The sequence below is a fragment of the Rhinolophus hipposideros genome, assembly GCF_964194185.1.
Source record: "Rhinolophus hipposideros genome assembly, chromosome: 8".
NCBI lineage: Eukaryota > Metazoa > Chordata > Mammalia > Chiroptera > Rhinolophidae > Rhinolophus > Rhinolophus hipposideros.
In genome coordinates, this window is record NC_138054.1 from 85,511,459 (window position 1) to 85,524,842 (window position 13,384).

The 13,384-nt window shown below is 45.8% G+C and overlaps 1 protein-coding gene across 1 annotated transcript in view; it reads right to left on the bottom strand.

Moving 5' to 3' along the window:
- The window catches only part of FHAD1 (forkhead associated phosphopeptide binding domain 1), a 119,445-nt gene that overhangs the window by 61,821 nt on the left and 44,240 nt on the right, over nucleotides 1–13,384 (bottom strand). Inside the window, exons 5-9 of the mRNA XM_081056020.1 lie at nucleotides 12,229–12,338; nucleotides 8,615–8,851; nucleotides 4,441–4,564; nucleotides 2,527–2,657; nucleotides 468–557 (exon numbers count right to left, since the gene is read on the bottom strand). Coding sequence (XP_080912146.1) covers nucleotides 468–557; nucleotides 2,527–2,657; nucleotides 4,441–4,564; nucleotides 8,615–8,851; nucleotides 12,229–12,338 — 692 coding nt within the window. The remainder of the gene's footprint in view (nucleotides 1–467; nucleotides 558–2,526; nucleotides 2,658–4,440; nucleotides 4,565–8,614; nucleotides 8,852–12,228; nucleotides 12,339–13,384) is intronic.

The following is a 13,384-nucleotide window of genomic DNA, read 5'->3' on the forward strand; positions in this document are numbered from 1 at the left end:
TTATATATTGGTGTACAATTGATGTATTTCAATAAAAAACACTTAGGAATTTTGTGTCAATAATAGTGCCCGTGGCTATGATAAAAGTGTGACAGTGGGACATATTACAGGTCTGGACTCAAGGGACCACAGGGAATTTCCGGCAGCATGTGGTGTCCAGCTGGCCATCTCCCATTCCCATCCCCATCCCAACCCCAGTCCAGTCCCAACGGAAGTCCGGTGAGGGGGCTGGAACCAATTGCCCAGAAAATCCTGAGAGATTATGTTTTCCATGGTCTTTCCACCTATTTCATCCTTGAGGCTAAAGGCAGCAAATCAAAGAATTATGAAACTACATCCACAAAAATAAATGATCATAAAGCCCTAGAGATTGTGCTATCTAATGGGCCAAGGACCCCTCCCTCAAAGCCTGAAGGTCAAAGTCTAGCGTTTCTATAGATACCCAGGAATGAGGAAGTTCAACTCACGGATTTGCAGAGTTTTAACTCTTTCTCTTGGGCTTCCCGGTGCTCCTTCTGAGCAATTCCCTTTTTTAACTCCTCTTGCAGTACCGAGCACTGTAGAGAAAAAAGACAACAAGGCCCCGTGGGGTCGTCTGGGGGGCCCAAGTCCCCACGTTGGCCCCTAAGAGCATTTCCTAAGGTTTAATCCAATCACAGCCCCCAATTCCCACTTCAGGAATGTACCCTAAGGATCTGTAGGTTCAAGGATGTGTTTCCCAGCATTGCTGGCAACAGAAAAAGAAAAGAAACAACCCAAGTGTCCCACAACAGGAGACCGCCTCATTGTATTGTGTACGTCAGGAAACTGTGATGCAGCTTTTTAGACCAATGATGAGAGCGTTTATTTATTAGCACAGGCAAACAGCATTTAAAAATTTAAAATGTGCACAGTATAAATTCACTATGATACACACACACACACACACACATATATGATTTCTTTCTTTCTTTCTAGGTACTATATAGAAACAAGACTAGAAGAATATATATTAAAATATTAATGTTGATTTCTTGAGGGAGCATTTCCTTTGTTGTCTTTTTAATTTTTGTTTCTAATATCATCTACTTATTTTTCTAAAATAAACACCATGACATACGTAACTTAAAACAAGATGGGCATTCCAAATAAATGCTCCCGAGAGCAATTCCCTTGGTGGTGAGGAGCCTGTGTGCTGATGGATGGCACAGGCTAGACAAGAAGGCAGACCTTATTCCAAGGTCAAGAAGGAAGGAGAAATGGGGAGAAAAATAATGCAAATGCACTTCAGGAAGTAGAATAGCCAAACAGGTGCTGTTTTTCTGTATTTCTCCTACTTAGCATCAGCTGGACAACCCTCCCCCCCCCAACACACACACACACACACACACACACACACACACATACACTTGTACATTGCACATGAAACAGGGGTCACAGGAGTCTAGGAAGTCAATGTACTCGTGAGAAATGAAGGCAGAGGGCTGGGTGAGGCGGCTGAGCAGGGGTAGAGGCAGAAGAGCATAATTAAAATAAGTCTCCCATTTCTTCGAAAATGATTTTGCTATCCCCAATTCAAAGATGGGAAAATGGAGGCCAAATAGGTTACAATAAAATAAAGCTCTGGGGTTGGGCGCTGGTGGGTCTGACCCCAAAGCTCAGGCTCTGCCTTTCACCAGCTCCAAACTGCCTTTCACCAGTCTCGTACTAAGCACCAGATATTACTTCTTCTGCCTTTTCTTTGGAACTTCAAGATCTATTCCCACCCGGGCACCCATGCAGACACAGAGCTAGCTTATCAGCAGCCGCCGTGAATCTATCTGAGTTGCCCACTGAGATGAAAGCTATTACATTTTATCTTGGCTCATCGAAACAGAAAAATCCTACAAACACAGAGAAGTCTTATCCTATAGGATGAGGATTCTAAAGTCAGGACAAGGCAAAACTTGCAAGTAGTCAAAAGTTACATTTAAAAAGCTCCTAACTTGCCTACCAAGTTCATTTTACACAGAGGAATTCTTATACGCACTAAAGTCTAAAGGGAGAAATGAGAGTCAGCATGTCTGCATCTGGACCCTCAAACCTTCTGCTTTGAAGGCAGCTACGAAAACCACTGGTGGCCGGGACCATGACGAAGCCGGCGTGGTCCTCCTTGCCCCGTGAGAGATCCTATTCTGTTGTAATATTAAGCTTTGCAGTGGCAAGACATGCTAATAATGTGTTTGTTCTTGGGATTCAACAAACCAACTTATAATAGGTGTTAGAAGTATTTGCTGGATTTGAATACATCTCTTGCTTATTCTGAGCCACATACATGATGTTCTTTAAAAACATGCAAAGAACTTGGCCCCCCCAGCTTTTATCTTTCCAGGTGGGCGTTTGATGCACGCAGTACCTATCCTCCCTATGCCCTTGGGCACTGGCCTCACCTCACCAAGGTGTGAGAGGAGGCAGGAACATTTGGGGGAGGGGACCCCAAGGTCAATGAGATGAGTGTGTCTCCTGTTGGCCTGACAGCTGCAGTAGGATGATGAGGCCACCACTTACCCGGGAGCCGAGGGCTTCGAGCTGGCAACCTTTTTCTTTGTTCTCACTTCTTAGTTGGTTCACTTCCTGTCTGAGTTGTTGAACTTGCTCGTCCTTTGCTAACATGTCTTTTTGCAAAGATGACACCATCCCTGTTTAAAAAACAAAACAAAAACTCACAGAGGTCAAAGAGGCAATAAAAGTTATTGTCATCACCACTGCTGTCAGCCAACTGTGGACAAGGGAGACTCAGGGCCTATTTGTTACTGCAGCATAATTCAGCCTCGTGCTTCTCAAACTTGAAATGTGCATACAGAATACCTGGGATATCGATAAAGTGCAGATTCTGATTCAAGAGGTCTGGGCTGAGGCCTGAGGCTCTGAATTTCCCACAAGGGCCCAGGGAAGGCTGATGCTGCTTCCACACAAAGTGACGAAGTGGTATCTGAGCCAGGCTGGAAGCATGGATGAGATCTGATGAGCAGGCGTAGGGGAGGAAGGCAAGGGCCCAGTGAGTTCATCCTTGTATTCCTGGAGCCCAGAGCAGCGCCTGGCCCTTCGAAGGTGCTCAGGATATTCCAGGTTAGCGAGGAGCATAAGCAGAGGCCTGCTGGGTGGGGGAAGCATGGGGTATGTACGTAGAGAATGAGGCAGAGGAAAAGCCAGAGGTCAGGCTGGCCCGGGGCACAGCACAGATTCAGAGACGGAGAGCCACACGTGGCTCGTGGCTCAATGCTGTGCCTGGCTCTTACAGCAATGAACACATTTCCTGCAGGACACTGGGAATTGTAGAAGCAACATGCCCAACCCAGACTCACTGCCTGCTCCCCATCACCTGCTTCTGTCCCTCCCTTCTTTCTCTTTTAATGGCCCCCTCCTCTTCAGGTCTCTAGACATGTCATTTTCTGCTTAAAAAAACCCCAATGGCTTCCCGTTACCCTTCGAGTAAGGGTGATGGGACTTAAGGGGGATGGGAGTCCCCCGACTCCTCCTGAGATCTCGCCCCTACCTCCCATAGCCCTCTTGTTCCTATCACTCCAGCGCTACTCCCAACACAATCAACTTGCTGTGGCCCCAGGGCCTTTGTACTTGCGATCTCTCTGCCTGGAACACCATTCCCATTGGTCTCCCGACCGCTCCCCCTTTCACCTGCTTAAAGACCTGTCCTTGCCCACCCATAAAGCTATTCTCCCTTCGCTTCACCCCCTGAAGCACTTCACCCACCATGCTGCCCAGTGTTTTCTGAAATGGGCTGTTTAATCATCTATTTACTTGTTTCTGTCTGTCGCCCATTCCCAAATGTGAGCCCTGTCAGTATGGTGATCTGACTGTCTTGCTCAGGGCTCTCTCCCTAGCATGTAGAACAGGCCCTGGCACCTACTAGGTGCTCCATAAACATGTTGAACGAATGATGGAGTCCAGACTAAGAAACAGCTGTGCCCTGGACCAGGCGTTGTCTGCCCTTCCGCCACCCAAGTTCTTTAGTATGAAAGTATCTCTTTTGGCCAATTAGAAAAATGTTTCCACTCGGGCCCAGTGTACTGGGGTGAGATGGGTAAGATGATGGGAGCCTTAACGCAGTGACCCCATTTTGTCTACATTCTAGTTTGTATTCATGGCAGGCTGGCTTATGGGACTTACCCAAGCCACATAACATCCTGTGTTCTCCCTAGTGAGGCCGGTGCTCAATGGACCTTCTAACTAAGACATAACATTCACTCAAATATTTATCAGGCCCTGCCCAACACAAACCAGATGGCAATAAACCTCGCTTGTGGGCAAGCTCTAATTCACTGACACTGGCTACTGAAAAGGGTGCTGAGATCTCTGAGGCCGCACCTGGTTCAGTGAGCAAAGGTGCAGTGGTTGATTGGTGATGTCTGTCCCGGCCTTGGAATGAGGGGGGATGGTGGGCCGACTCCTAAGAGAGCTCACCTGATGTGATGGCGTTTTCCTTTCTCAAGTTCTCACCCTCATTCTTCAGGGATGTGATTTCCGAGTTCCTCTCCGAAAGGGTCTGGCACAGCACCTGGCTGTAGCCTTTCTGTAGCTCACTGACCTGTGGGCAGAGACAAGACGCACATAGTCAGCAGGGTGGCAGGGAAGGCAGCCCAGGCCTGGCGTGCACACTGGTACTTCTCCAAGGTTGGACGGAAAGAGTCGGACTGATCTTGGGTTGGGGTTTTGGGAAACCAAGCCTTTTAGTTTTAACTAGTGGAAGGGACAAAAGGGGACCTGCTCCATCAGTGACCATCATTTCATATGCAATCAAAACACAAATGTTATCTTTGTGCCCACAAGGGCTCAGGCACAGCTACCACTGGGGACTGAAGACACCTGACCCCTAACGAGCCTTCCTACGGCCTTTAGACTCTGAGCGATACACAGACCAGCCCTTGGTTCCAGACCATCCAGCACTGATTGGACGCAGAGCAAAGTTCAAGAGAGGGGAGCAGGTTACAAAATTAATTCGCTCCAATGCTAATAACCATCGTTTATATTGCACAGAACACATCCGTCCGTTCACAGATGCTACTTCTTCCTTAGCCCCTCACAGTGTCATGCAAGGCGGATGATCCCATTAATGTTCCCATTTTGCAAGTGAGCAAACGGAGGCTCAGAGAGGCGAGGTCGCTTGCTCAGGGTCACACGGCCTGTCAGAGGTGGAGTTTTTAGCTGCCTGGTTCCAGGTCTTTCCACCTTGCCGCACGGCTCTAGGAACCAGCAGTGAAAGCTGGAGGCTGTAAATCTGGCTTTCAAATTCTGTTGCTGCCACTTCCAGGTGGTGTGAACGTGGGCAGGACTCTAAATTCTGTCTCAACTTTTCATGCTGTAAGTGGGTGATGATGGTCCCAACCTGATAGTCAGAAGTATTTCAATTGTTCGGATGTGTACAAGTGCTCATATCATGCCTGGCACACGGTACGCAGGTATCAGCTGTGACTTTCTTTTCACTTGACTACCTACCCACCATGTATGTTTCCTTTGGTTTCTCTCCTCTGTCTTGGGGGAAGGTAGACTAGTAATACTTTTCGTGCATGTGTAAGCCTTGTCCAGGCTCACTGAAACACCAGTGTAATTGTTATTAAGAGGAAATGTATTATAGGAATTCCTGTTAACTGTCATATCATGTTGTACACAGAGCATAAAAAAAATGACGGGGGGCCGGCCCGGTGGTTCAGGTGGTTAGAGCTCCGTGCTCCTAATTCTGAAGGCTGCCGGTTAGATTCCCACATGGGCCAGTGGGCTCTCAACCACAAGGTTGCCGGTTCGACTCCCGCACAAGGGATGGTGGGCTGTGCCCCCTGCAACTAGCAACGGCAACTGGACCTGGAGCTGAGCTGCGCCCTCCACAACTAAGACTGAAAGGACAACAACTGGAAGCTGAACGGCACCCTCCACGACTAAGATTGAAAGGACAACAACTTGAGTTGGAAAAAAGTACACACTGTTCCCCAATAAAAATCTTAAAAAAAAAAAAAATGACAGAGCTGGGGCATGCTCACATAACGTAGGTACGGACGTCGCCACCAGATGGCACGCATGGTCTTTGTTGTTGCTTTCTGTCCCTGAAAAGCTTGCCATCACTACTCTGGTAGAATTAAAAGAACCATCAAGGTTTCATTTCATTTTCTGACTCATTTCATACACCACCATGGTTCAGATTCTACGACATTTGGGACAGTTACACTTACTTTTTCCCTGGGGCATCTGAGACATTGGGGAGGGGAGTAATGCTAGAAGGTGGGGGGGGAGGACATAGGTCACTCTGTCCCCCACCCTCCCCAAGGCTATACTTTTGCACATTTGTGCTTTGGAACCTTGGAGTGAAAAAATTTATTTTACCTCTTACTGTTCTCTGTGGGGGAAATGCAACTTTTCCATAGAAGGTACTTGGAACAATTAAAAAAAATGTTTCTAGCTCTTTTGAGTTTAATACTTTTATTTGCATGATACCAGAGGTACAACACAAACTTCCAGAAGGGATGGGAAAACATACCCCGCCAAGACTCCAGTGCTTCTGAAACATAGAATACTTCAAAGTATCAGAGTTTTAGGATTTCAGATGGTGAGAAAATTCCAAATAGTCTTCAAACTCCTTCTCTTTCACTACCAAAATAAATACCCATATTGTCTACAATTGGCATAAATAGCAAGAAATTTAATGTCTGCTATACTCTGGATTCTAAGAAAGTTAATGGTGCTAGGAGGAGTGATTGCTTCAAAGGATAATTTGGCTGCTAATTAGCACAGGTGGACAAGAGCTCACGGATCGAAGCATTTTCTAGCGATACTGCAGTGGATCGAAGATGTTTGAGAGCAAATCATTACGTAACACTGTCAGGGGGACCACAGAGAACATGTAAAATAATCAGACCAATAAATCAACCCACCACGTGGCTTATACTTCCGGCTGAATGTTCTGCAGGCGACAGAGTATTTAAGAAACTGAAATGTGCGCGGAGAAAACTCAATTTGAGTTCAAACAAACTGCACCCTCTAGGTAGGATATGCCTTGTTATAAAATAGTCTCCTTCAGGTATAAATGAAGATCAAGGGGTAGGGGAAGGCAACAGGATGAGGAGTTAGTGTAATTATTTCTAGATAATTTTTCTGTACAAAAACCCCTTTTCCAGATATCATTAGCCACTCTAAACAACACTCAAATTGTGACCTGATGACCCCAACGATTTGTGGGAATTGCACAATGCTATATGTCGAATATATTTCAACTAAATAAAAAAAGATATGTGGGAATTATTCATCCTTGTCCATGTACCTGGACAAGGCGAGTCACTTGCATAGGAAAGCTCTGATATGGGAGAATAACTGAAAGGGATATTTCTCCATCCAATGGTCAAACTGGTTCAGATCAAGAAAAAGATGCTCGTGAATGAGTCGGTTACATGTCAAGGTTACTGTCTGCAGGACTAGTTCCCATAGCACCTGCTACTCATTATTTTTCTAAAACAGGTCCAAAGGACAGTCCTTTGTTCGTTTAAATGTTAGAGCACATATTTGTTCATTTGTTTATTCTGCCTCCCTCACTGGGACGTAATCAGGGGAAGGCGAGAATCATACGCCTCGTTCTCTGCTGAATTCCCAGGGCCCGGAAGATGGCATGACACAGGGTAGGCACCCCACAACTGTTTATTTGAATGAATGAACAAATGGATGAATGAATGAATGAATGGATGGGTGAATGAATCGATGAGTGAATGACTGAACAGACATGGTCCTTTCAGAGTTCTGGAAGGACACACAACCTACTCCCTTTTCTGTGCACCTCAAATTGGTTGTAGAAGGGAAAGGCAGTGACAGGGGACAGGAGAACAGAGAACCCAAACATGACCATGGTTTTAAGCAGCATTACGCAGCGAGGCCATGCATCAGTGGCCGGTTTCTTCTTTTACCAACTTTGTTGACATATAATGTATGTACAAGATCTACGGCCAATTTTAAAGTAGTCCTTTTAAAAAAATAAAGTGGGGTCTAATTTCAAGAGAATGACCATGACTGGCAAATCCAGGAATGCCAGGTGGAGAATTTTTGTTCGAGGAAATTCCCCACGAGTGAGCCAGCAACCACCTTCAGGATTTGGTAAAGGTCTCAGTGTTTGGAACACTATGGATTCTGTCTCCCTGTCTCTAGCTAACTCCCCACAGCTCTTTCTTGCTGGCGCTGGATGGGTCAGAGGTGGTTACTGAAGTGACAGAGTTGGGTGGAAATATGAAGTGGGGGTGAGAACATGGGGCCTGCAAGGAGGCAGACCTGAGTTCAAATTGTACCTCTACACTAACTCGCTGTGCAAGCTGTACCAGGTTCCTGGGCATCTCTGAGCCTGCTCAATCTCATCTGTATGTGTCAGAGGGTCGTGAGGTTTAACTAAGCATCTAAAGGGCTTGCACATGATAGGCGCTTAATAAAGTTAATATTGTTTTTACTGGGCTGGGAACCTGCCAAGTCTCATCCCTGGGATGTGTGCTCTTACCCACTGTGCTGCACTGACCACTCCTTTTCTAACCATCTGGGTGGCGCCCCTGTCTACCAGAGCAGTCACCCCGTGTCGTGACTCTAAGGCCTCGATCGACGTATCTCTGAGCCCTACCTGGCTTTTCAAGGTCTGGATCTCTCTCTGTTTGGCATCGATGTCTTCGTCCAGCACTGGAAACTTCTGTGACATCACCCTCTCACTCTGGCTGGAGGGGGTGGTCTCCGCCAGCTTGTGACTCAGGCTGGCCACTTCGTTCTGCAGGTTTGCGATCACGGCGTCCTTGTACTTAGATTCAAGTTCAAAATCCGAGAGGCGGCTGACTTCTTTTCCCAGCAGCAGAATTATTTCATCCTGGGTAGAGGCCAGATGGGAAGTTTACTAGGTGTGGGTCCTGCGGCAAGGCTGAGACCACTTCAAAAAAAAAAAAAAAAAAGAAGGAAAAACGCGGTGTAATTCTTTGGGGATGGTGAGGGCCGGTAGGCAGGGGGAAAGGCAGACTTTTGTGGTTGTCTCTGTCACTTGGGAAACTTCTCAGAGACAAGAGTACGATTAAAATGATCTAGGCTTATATCTAGACTCCTGTAAATCGATGCTTATGCCTCACAGGTACTAAAGCTTTTCTTTCCCCTAAAGTTATACTGAGAACAACCATCCCAGTTGGGAATTTTTGTTGCTAGGAAGTTTATGTATGCTATTTTTATTTATAATATTCAGCCCAGGACACTGGGGACCTAGGAAAGGTAATTAGGAAAATGACATTCTATTCGGCCACATTCTGCCTATAATGAGGGCTATTTTTTAACTTCAAAAATTTAGTACATTCTGAAATATTTCTTTTCTCTTTCCCCTCTCCTGATACTCCCTGCCCCTTTTGGTTATTCATATAAAAATGTATTCCAGTAACTGAACCTGGAAACTAAATGAGACAGGAATGGTGATTTATTTGTGTGGATTCATGTGAACTCTGGGCTGGAAAGAAAAAAAAAAAAATTGCTGGCTGACTTTACCCACAGGTATAATTAACCCAGTCCTCCATCTCTCCAAGAAAAAAAAAGCTCTGCAGCCAAAGAATTTGTGAGGTTTCCCAAAAAGGAAAAAAAGAAAAGTCTCTCAAACATCTCACCAGAAGTCATCAATAAAATGTCAGACAGACTGGAAAAAAAAAATTCCCAGGTGCATTTTCAAATGCAGCCATAGAATTTCTGCTTTTAAAGGAATTCCTGCTCTTCCAACAATTTTCCATCAGTTGGAAGGAAGTAAGTGGGCCGTTTCTAGGCCAGCTCATTGCCCGGGGAGCTAACTGATCAGCCTCATGACCTTCCAGCTCCCTGACCTGGGGAAGGACAGGCTTTTGGTCAAAAGGAAGCCCATCCGGCATTACCAACTACTGCCAATTTCTTTGGGTCTTTGCAAATGCCTGTGGCGAAACGTCAAGGGACAGCATCAAGCACTCTGTACTCCTGGGCAGCTTCCCTTGTTCCACCCCATTATAAGTGGCCCAGCCAGGTGCTTATTAATTATTCATGCAACAAACTTTTTTATTTTTTTAAAGGTGGGCGCAGCTCACAGTGGCCCATGTGGGGATCGAACCGGCAACCTTGGTGTTATTAGCACCACGCTCTAACCAACTGAGCTAGCTGGCTACCCCCATGCAACAAACATTTATTGAGCAGTTACTATGTGCCAGGCCCTGTGCTGGGTGCTGGAGTGTAAAGAAGCCTGCAGAACATGGCGTCCAGCTGTGGCTTCTGCCTTTCTGGGTGAGGATCCCACACGCTTCCTTGAGGTCTTGGTACGGTGCTCCCCCTTCCATGTGGTCTTGGTAGGACTGGAAATGGGGTGCTCTGCTCCTTCTTGTACCACCTCCCCATGTGCAAGTGTCCCTGGCTGGTCAATCAGAGTTTTTTCAGAGATGTCACATGGTCAGTTACGGAGGGAGAGGATCCTGACTCCTTTAGGATCATAAACTTTAAACGTATATGGGCTTGCTTGGTTGAGTGTGTCTTTTCCGACCCACGAAGCCAGCCTGCTATAGAAAGCCAAACTCTGAGGGATGTGGTGTCCACGGGGGAGAGACTGGTAGTGGGCAGAGTTCTGAAGACATCATTTGAGCTCCTGGATCTAGCAATGCTTGAAGAGTGTAGGCCTTTAAATTTCCCGATAAGATGGCCCAATAAATGCTTTCGCTTTTTTTTTTAATTTATTGAGGTGACAATTGTTAGTAAAATTACATAGATGTCAGGTGTACAATTCTGTATTACATCATCTATAAATCCCATTGTGTGTTCACCACCCAGAGTCAGTTCTCCTTCCATCACCATATGTTTGATCTCCCTTACCCTCATCTCCCACTCCCCGGCCACCTTACCCTCTGGTAACCACTAAACTATTGTCATTTTTTGGCTTAAGCTAATTTGTTCATTGTCACTTGTATTTGAAGGAGTCCCGGCAAGTCAGGGCATAAATGGCTCATAAATAGAACAAAATATAAATGTGGTTACATTATATTTCCAGCTTAACAATTGGGGTGGATTGAAACATGGCTACAAATACTTGGCAGCTTTTGCCATCAAGCGGTGGAGTCTATTTCCCCCACCCCCTAAGTCTGGATGTGGTGGAAGGAATGCTGGGTATTCTCCATGTAAATTCTTAAGAGGCCACCCACTGACTGTAGTTATATGAGTGAGGCCCGGGGACACCAGCAGAAGAACCTTCCAGGTCAACCTGGAGATCCTGAGAAATAATAAGCTGCTGTTTTAAGCATGAGTTTTGGGGTGGCTTGTTGCACAGCAGTGGGTGACTGGTCAGCCATCTGAGCCTGGCTTCTCACCTCACTGCCACATTTCTCAAAGTCTGGTCTGGGGCACCTACCTCAGAATCACCTGCCACCTCAAGCTGCACATTCCCGTGTCTAACGAGAACCCCAGCTGGTTCTGCTCGTCACGGACTCAGAGAGGTGCTTCTGGCTCAGGCCTTGGGCCTTAAGGAAAGCAAGATGGTGTACGACCGCTTCTTTTAGGGTAATTTTCAGGTTGCTTGAAGGGAGAAATCAAACTGGACCCTTCCCCAATTGCTTGAGCTCTGGTTCCAGTTCCTGCTTCACTCTCCAAAGCTCTCTGGTTCTTTAACAAATCTCTCTCTCTCTCTCTCTCTCTCTCTCTCTCTCTCTCTGTCTCTCTCTCTCTGTCTCTCTCTGTCTCTCTCACTCAGTCCTCTCTGAGGACCTCAGTGCTGACTTCTTCCTGCTAGGAAACGTGTTTTCCCCACCACTGTCCCATCACTCATGGCTGACCAAACAGGTACTGTGTGGGAGTTATAAGTACCAGCGTAGAAGTTAACCAGAGCTAGGTTTGAATCCCAACTTTGCCCCTCCCACTGTGCAACCTCGGGCAAGTTACTTAACCTCTCTGAGCACCAGTTCCCTCGTCTGTAAAGTGAGGGGGATACAATCTATTTTGAAGACCATGAAGCTTAATGAGCTCACTGATTGTCAAGTGCCCAGGACGTGGTAGTGTGCACAGTGGGTGCTCAATACTGTGGTTGTAGAGGTTGTTATTTGGGATAAAATGAGCAGTTACCAGTTTTAGTTGAATGTCCTGGGAGTAGGAGGCGGTTTCTTGGAAGTAGTAAAAAGGGCACTTCTCAGCCACAGAGAACAAGAGGCAGTGGCAATCCCTCTGCAGTCTGTGTGGCTGCTGTAGCTCTGTCCTTCCCCTGAGACCTCTCACCTTATCCTGCTGGGCCAGGTCCTGGTCCACATAAATCTCCCTGGAAGGTCCTGCTCCGGGAATTCCGTTGGCCATTGACTGTTCTGACACTTCCACAGCGTTGGTCCACACTAACACACAAGATCAAAAGGGAACGCAGAGGAACTGTGAGTTTCCCTAAGGTCTTGAAGAATATTTTCAGATTAACCTTCACATTCATTTCCCGCTGAGATTTACATCTTATACAATTAAAAATTTACAAAGTGGTGTATAAGTTCGTTGGGGAAAAAAATGAAAGCATTATAGACGTACTAGAAAGGGAAAGAGCGACCTCATTCCTCGCCCCCAGTGTTAACTATGCTGACTTACTTTGATGTGTCTCTTTCCAGACTTTTTTCTATGCCACATAAGAGCCGATGACCTTGGGCAGGTCATTTACTCTCTCTAAGCCTTAGTTTCCACTATATGTAATAGGGACACTATTTAATTTAGGGATGCTAACAGTCTCTGCTATAAAGGGCTATTTGAGGATCAAATGAAATGATGTAGAGCAGGGGTTGGCAAGCTATGGCCCTAGGGACAAATCTGGCCCTCCACCTGGTTTTGTAAATAAAGTTTTATTAAAACACAGCCACACTCATTCATTCACATACTGTCTGTGTCTGCTTTCCAGCTACAATGGCAGAATTGAGCAGTAGTGACAGAGACCACATAGCCCACAAAAACTAAACTATTTACTATCTGGCTCTTTACAGAAAAAGTTTCCTGCCCCTGATGTACAGCAGTTAGTACTCAATGTTAGCTATTTCTTACTGCAATTACATCTTCCAAAAGACAAAAAAAGTGTATTTATATTGCACAGATTTTTCTCCAGTTTGTTTTTTCACCCGAAAATATATCAAAAACATCTTCCCACGTCACTATTTGTAGGTATACTGCATTCTTTTAATAGTAGCATTGCAGTCCATTTTACAAGTGTGCCAAAATGCATTTAACTAGAATCCACTTGACAGACATTTGGTTTTCCTGATTTTTTAATTCACCCCCAATATTAACAAGGGCTGTTTAAATGACTTTCAGGGGTTCTGGTATTGCTACATTTGGAAGCCCCACTCTGTATCACATCAAACACACCACAATTTACTGAATATATATATTTTGGGGGGGTATAGATACT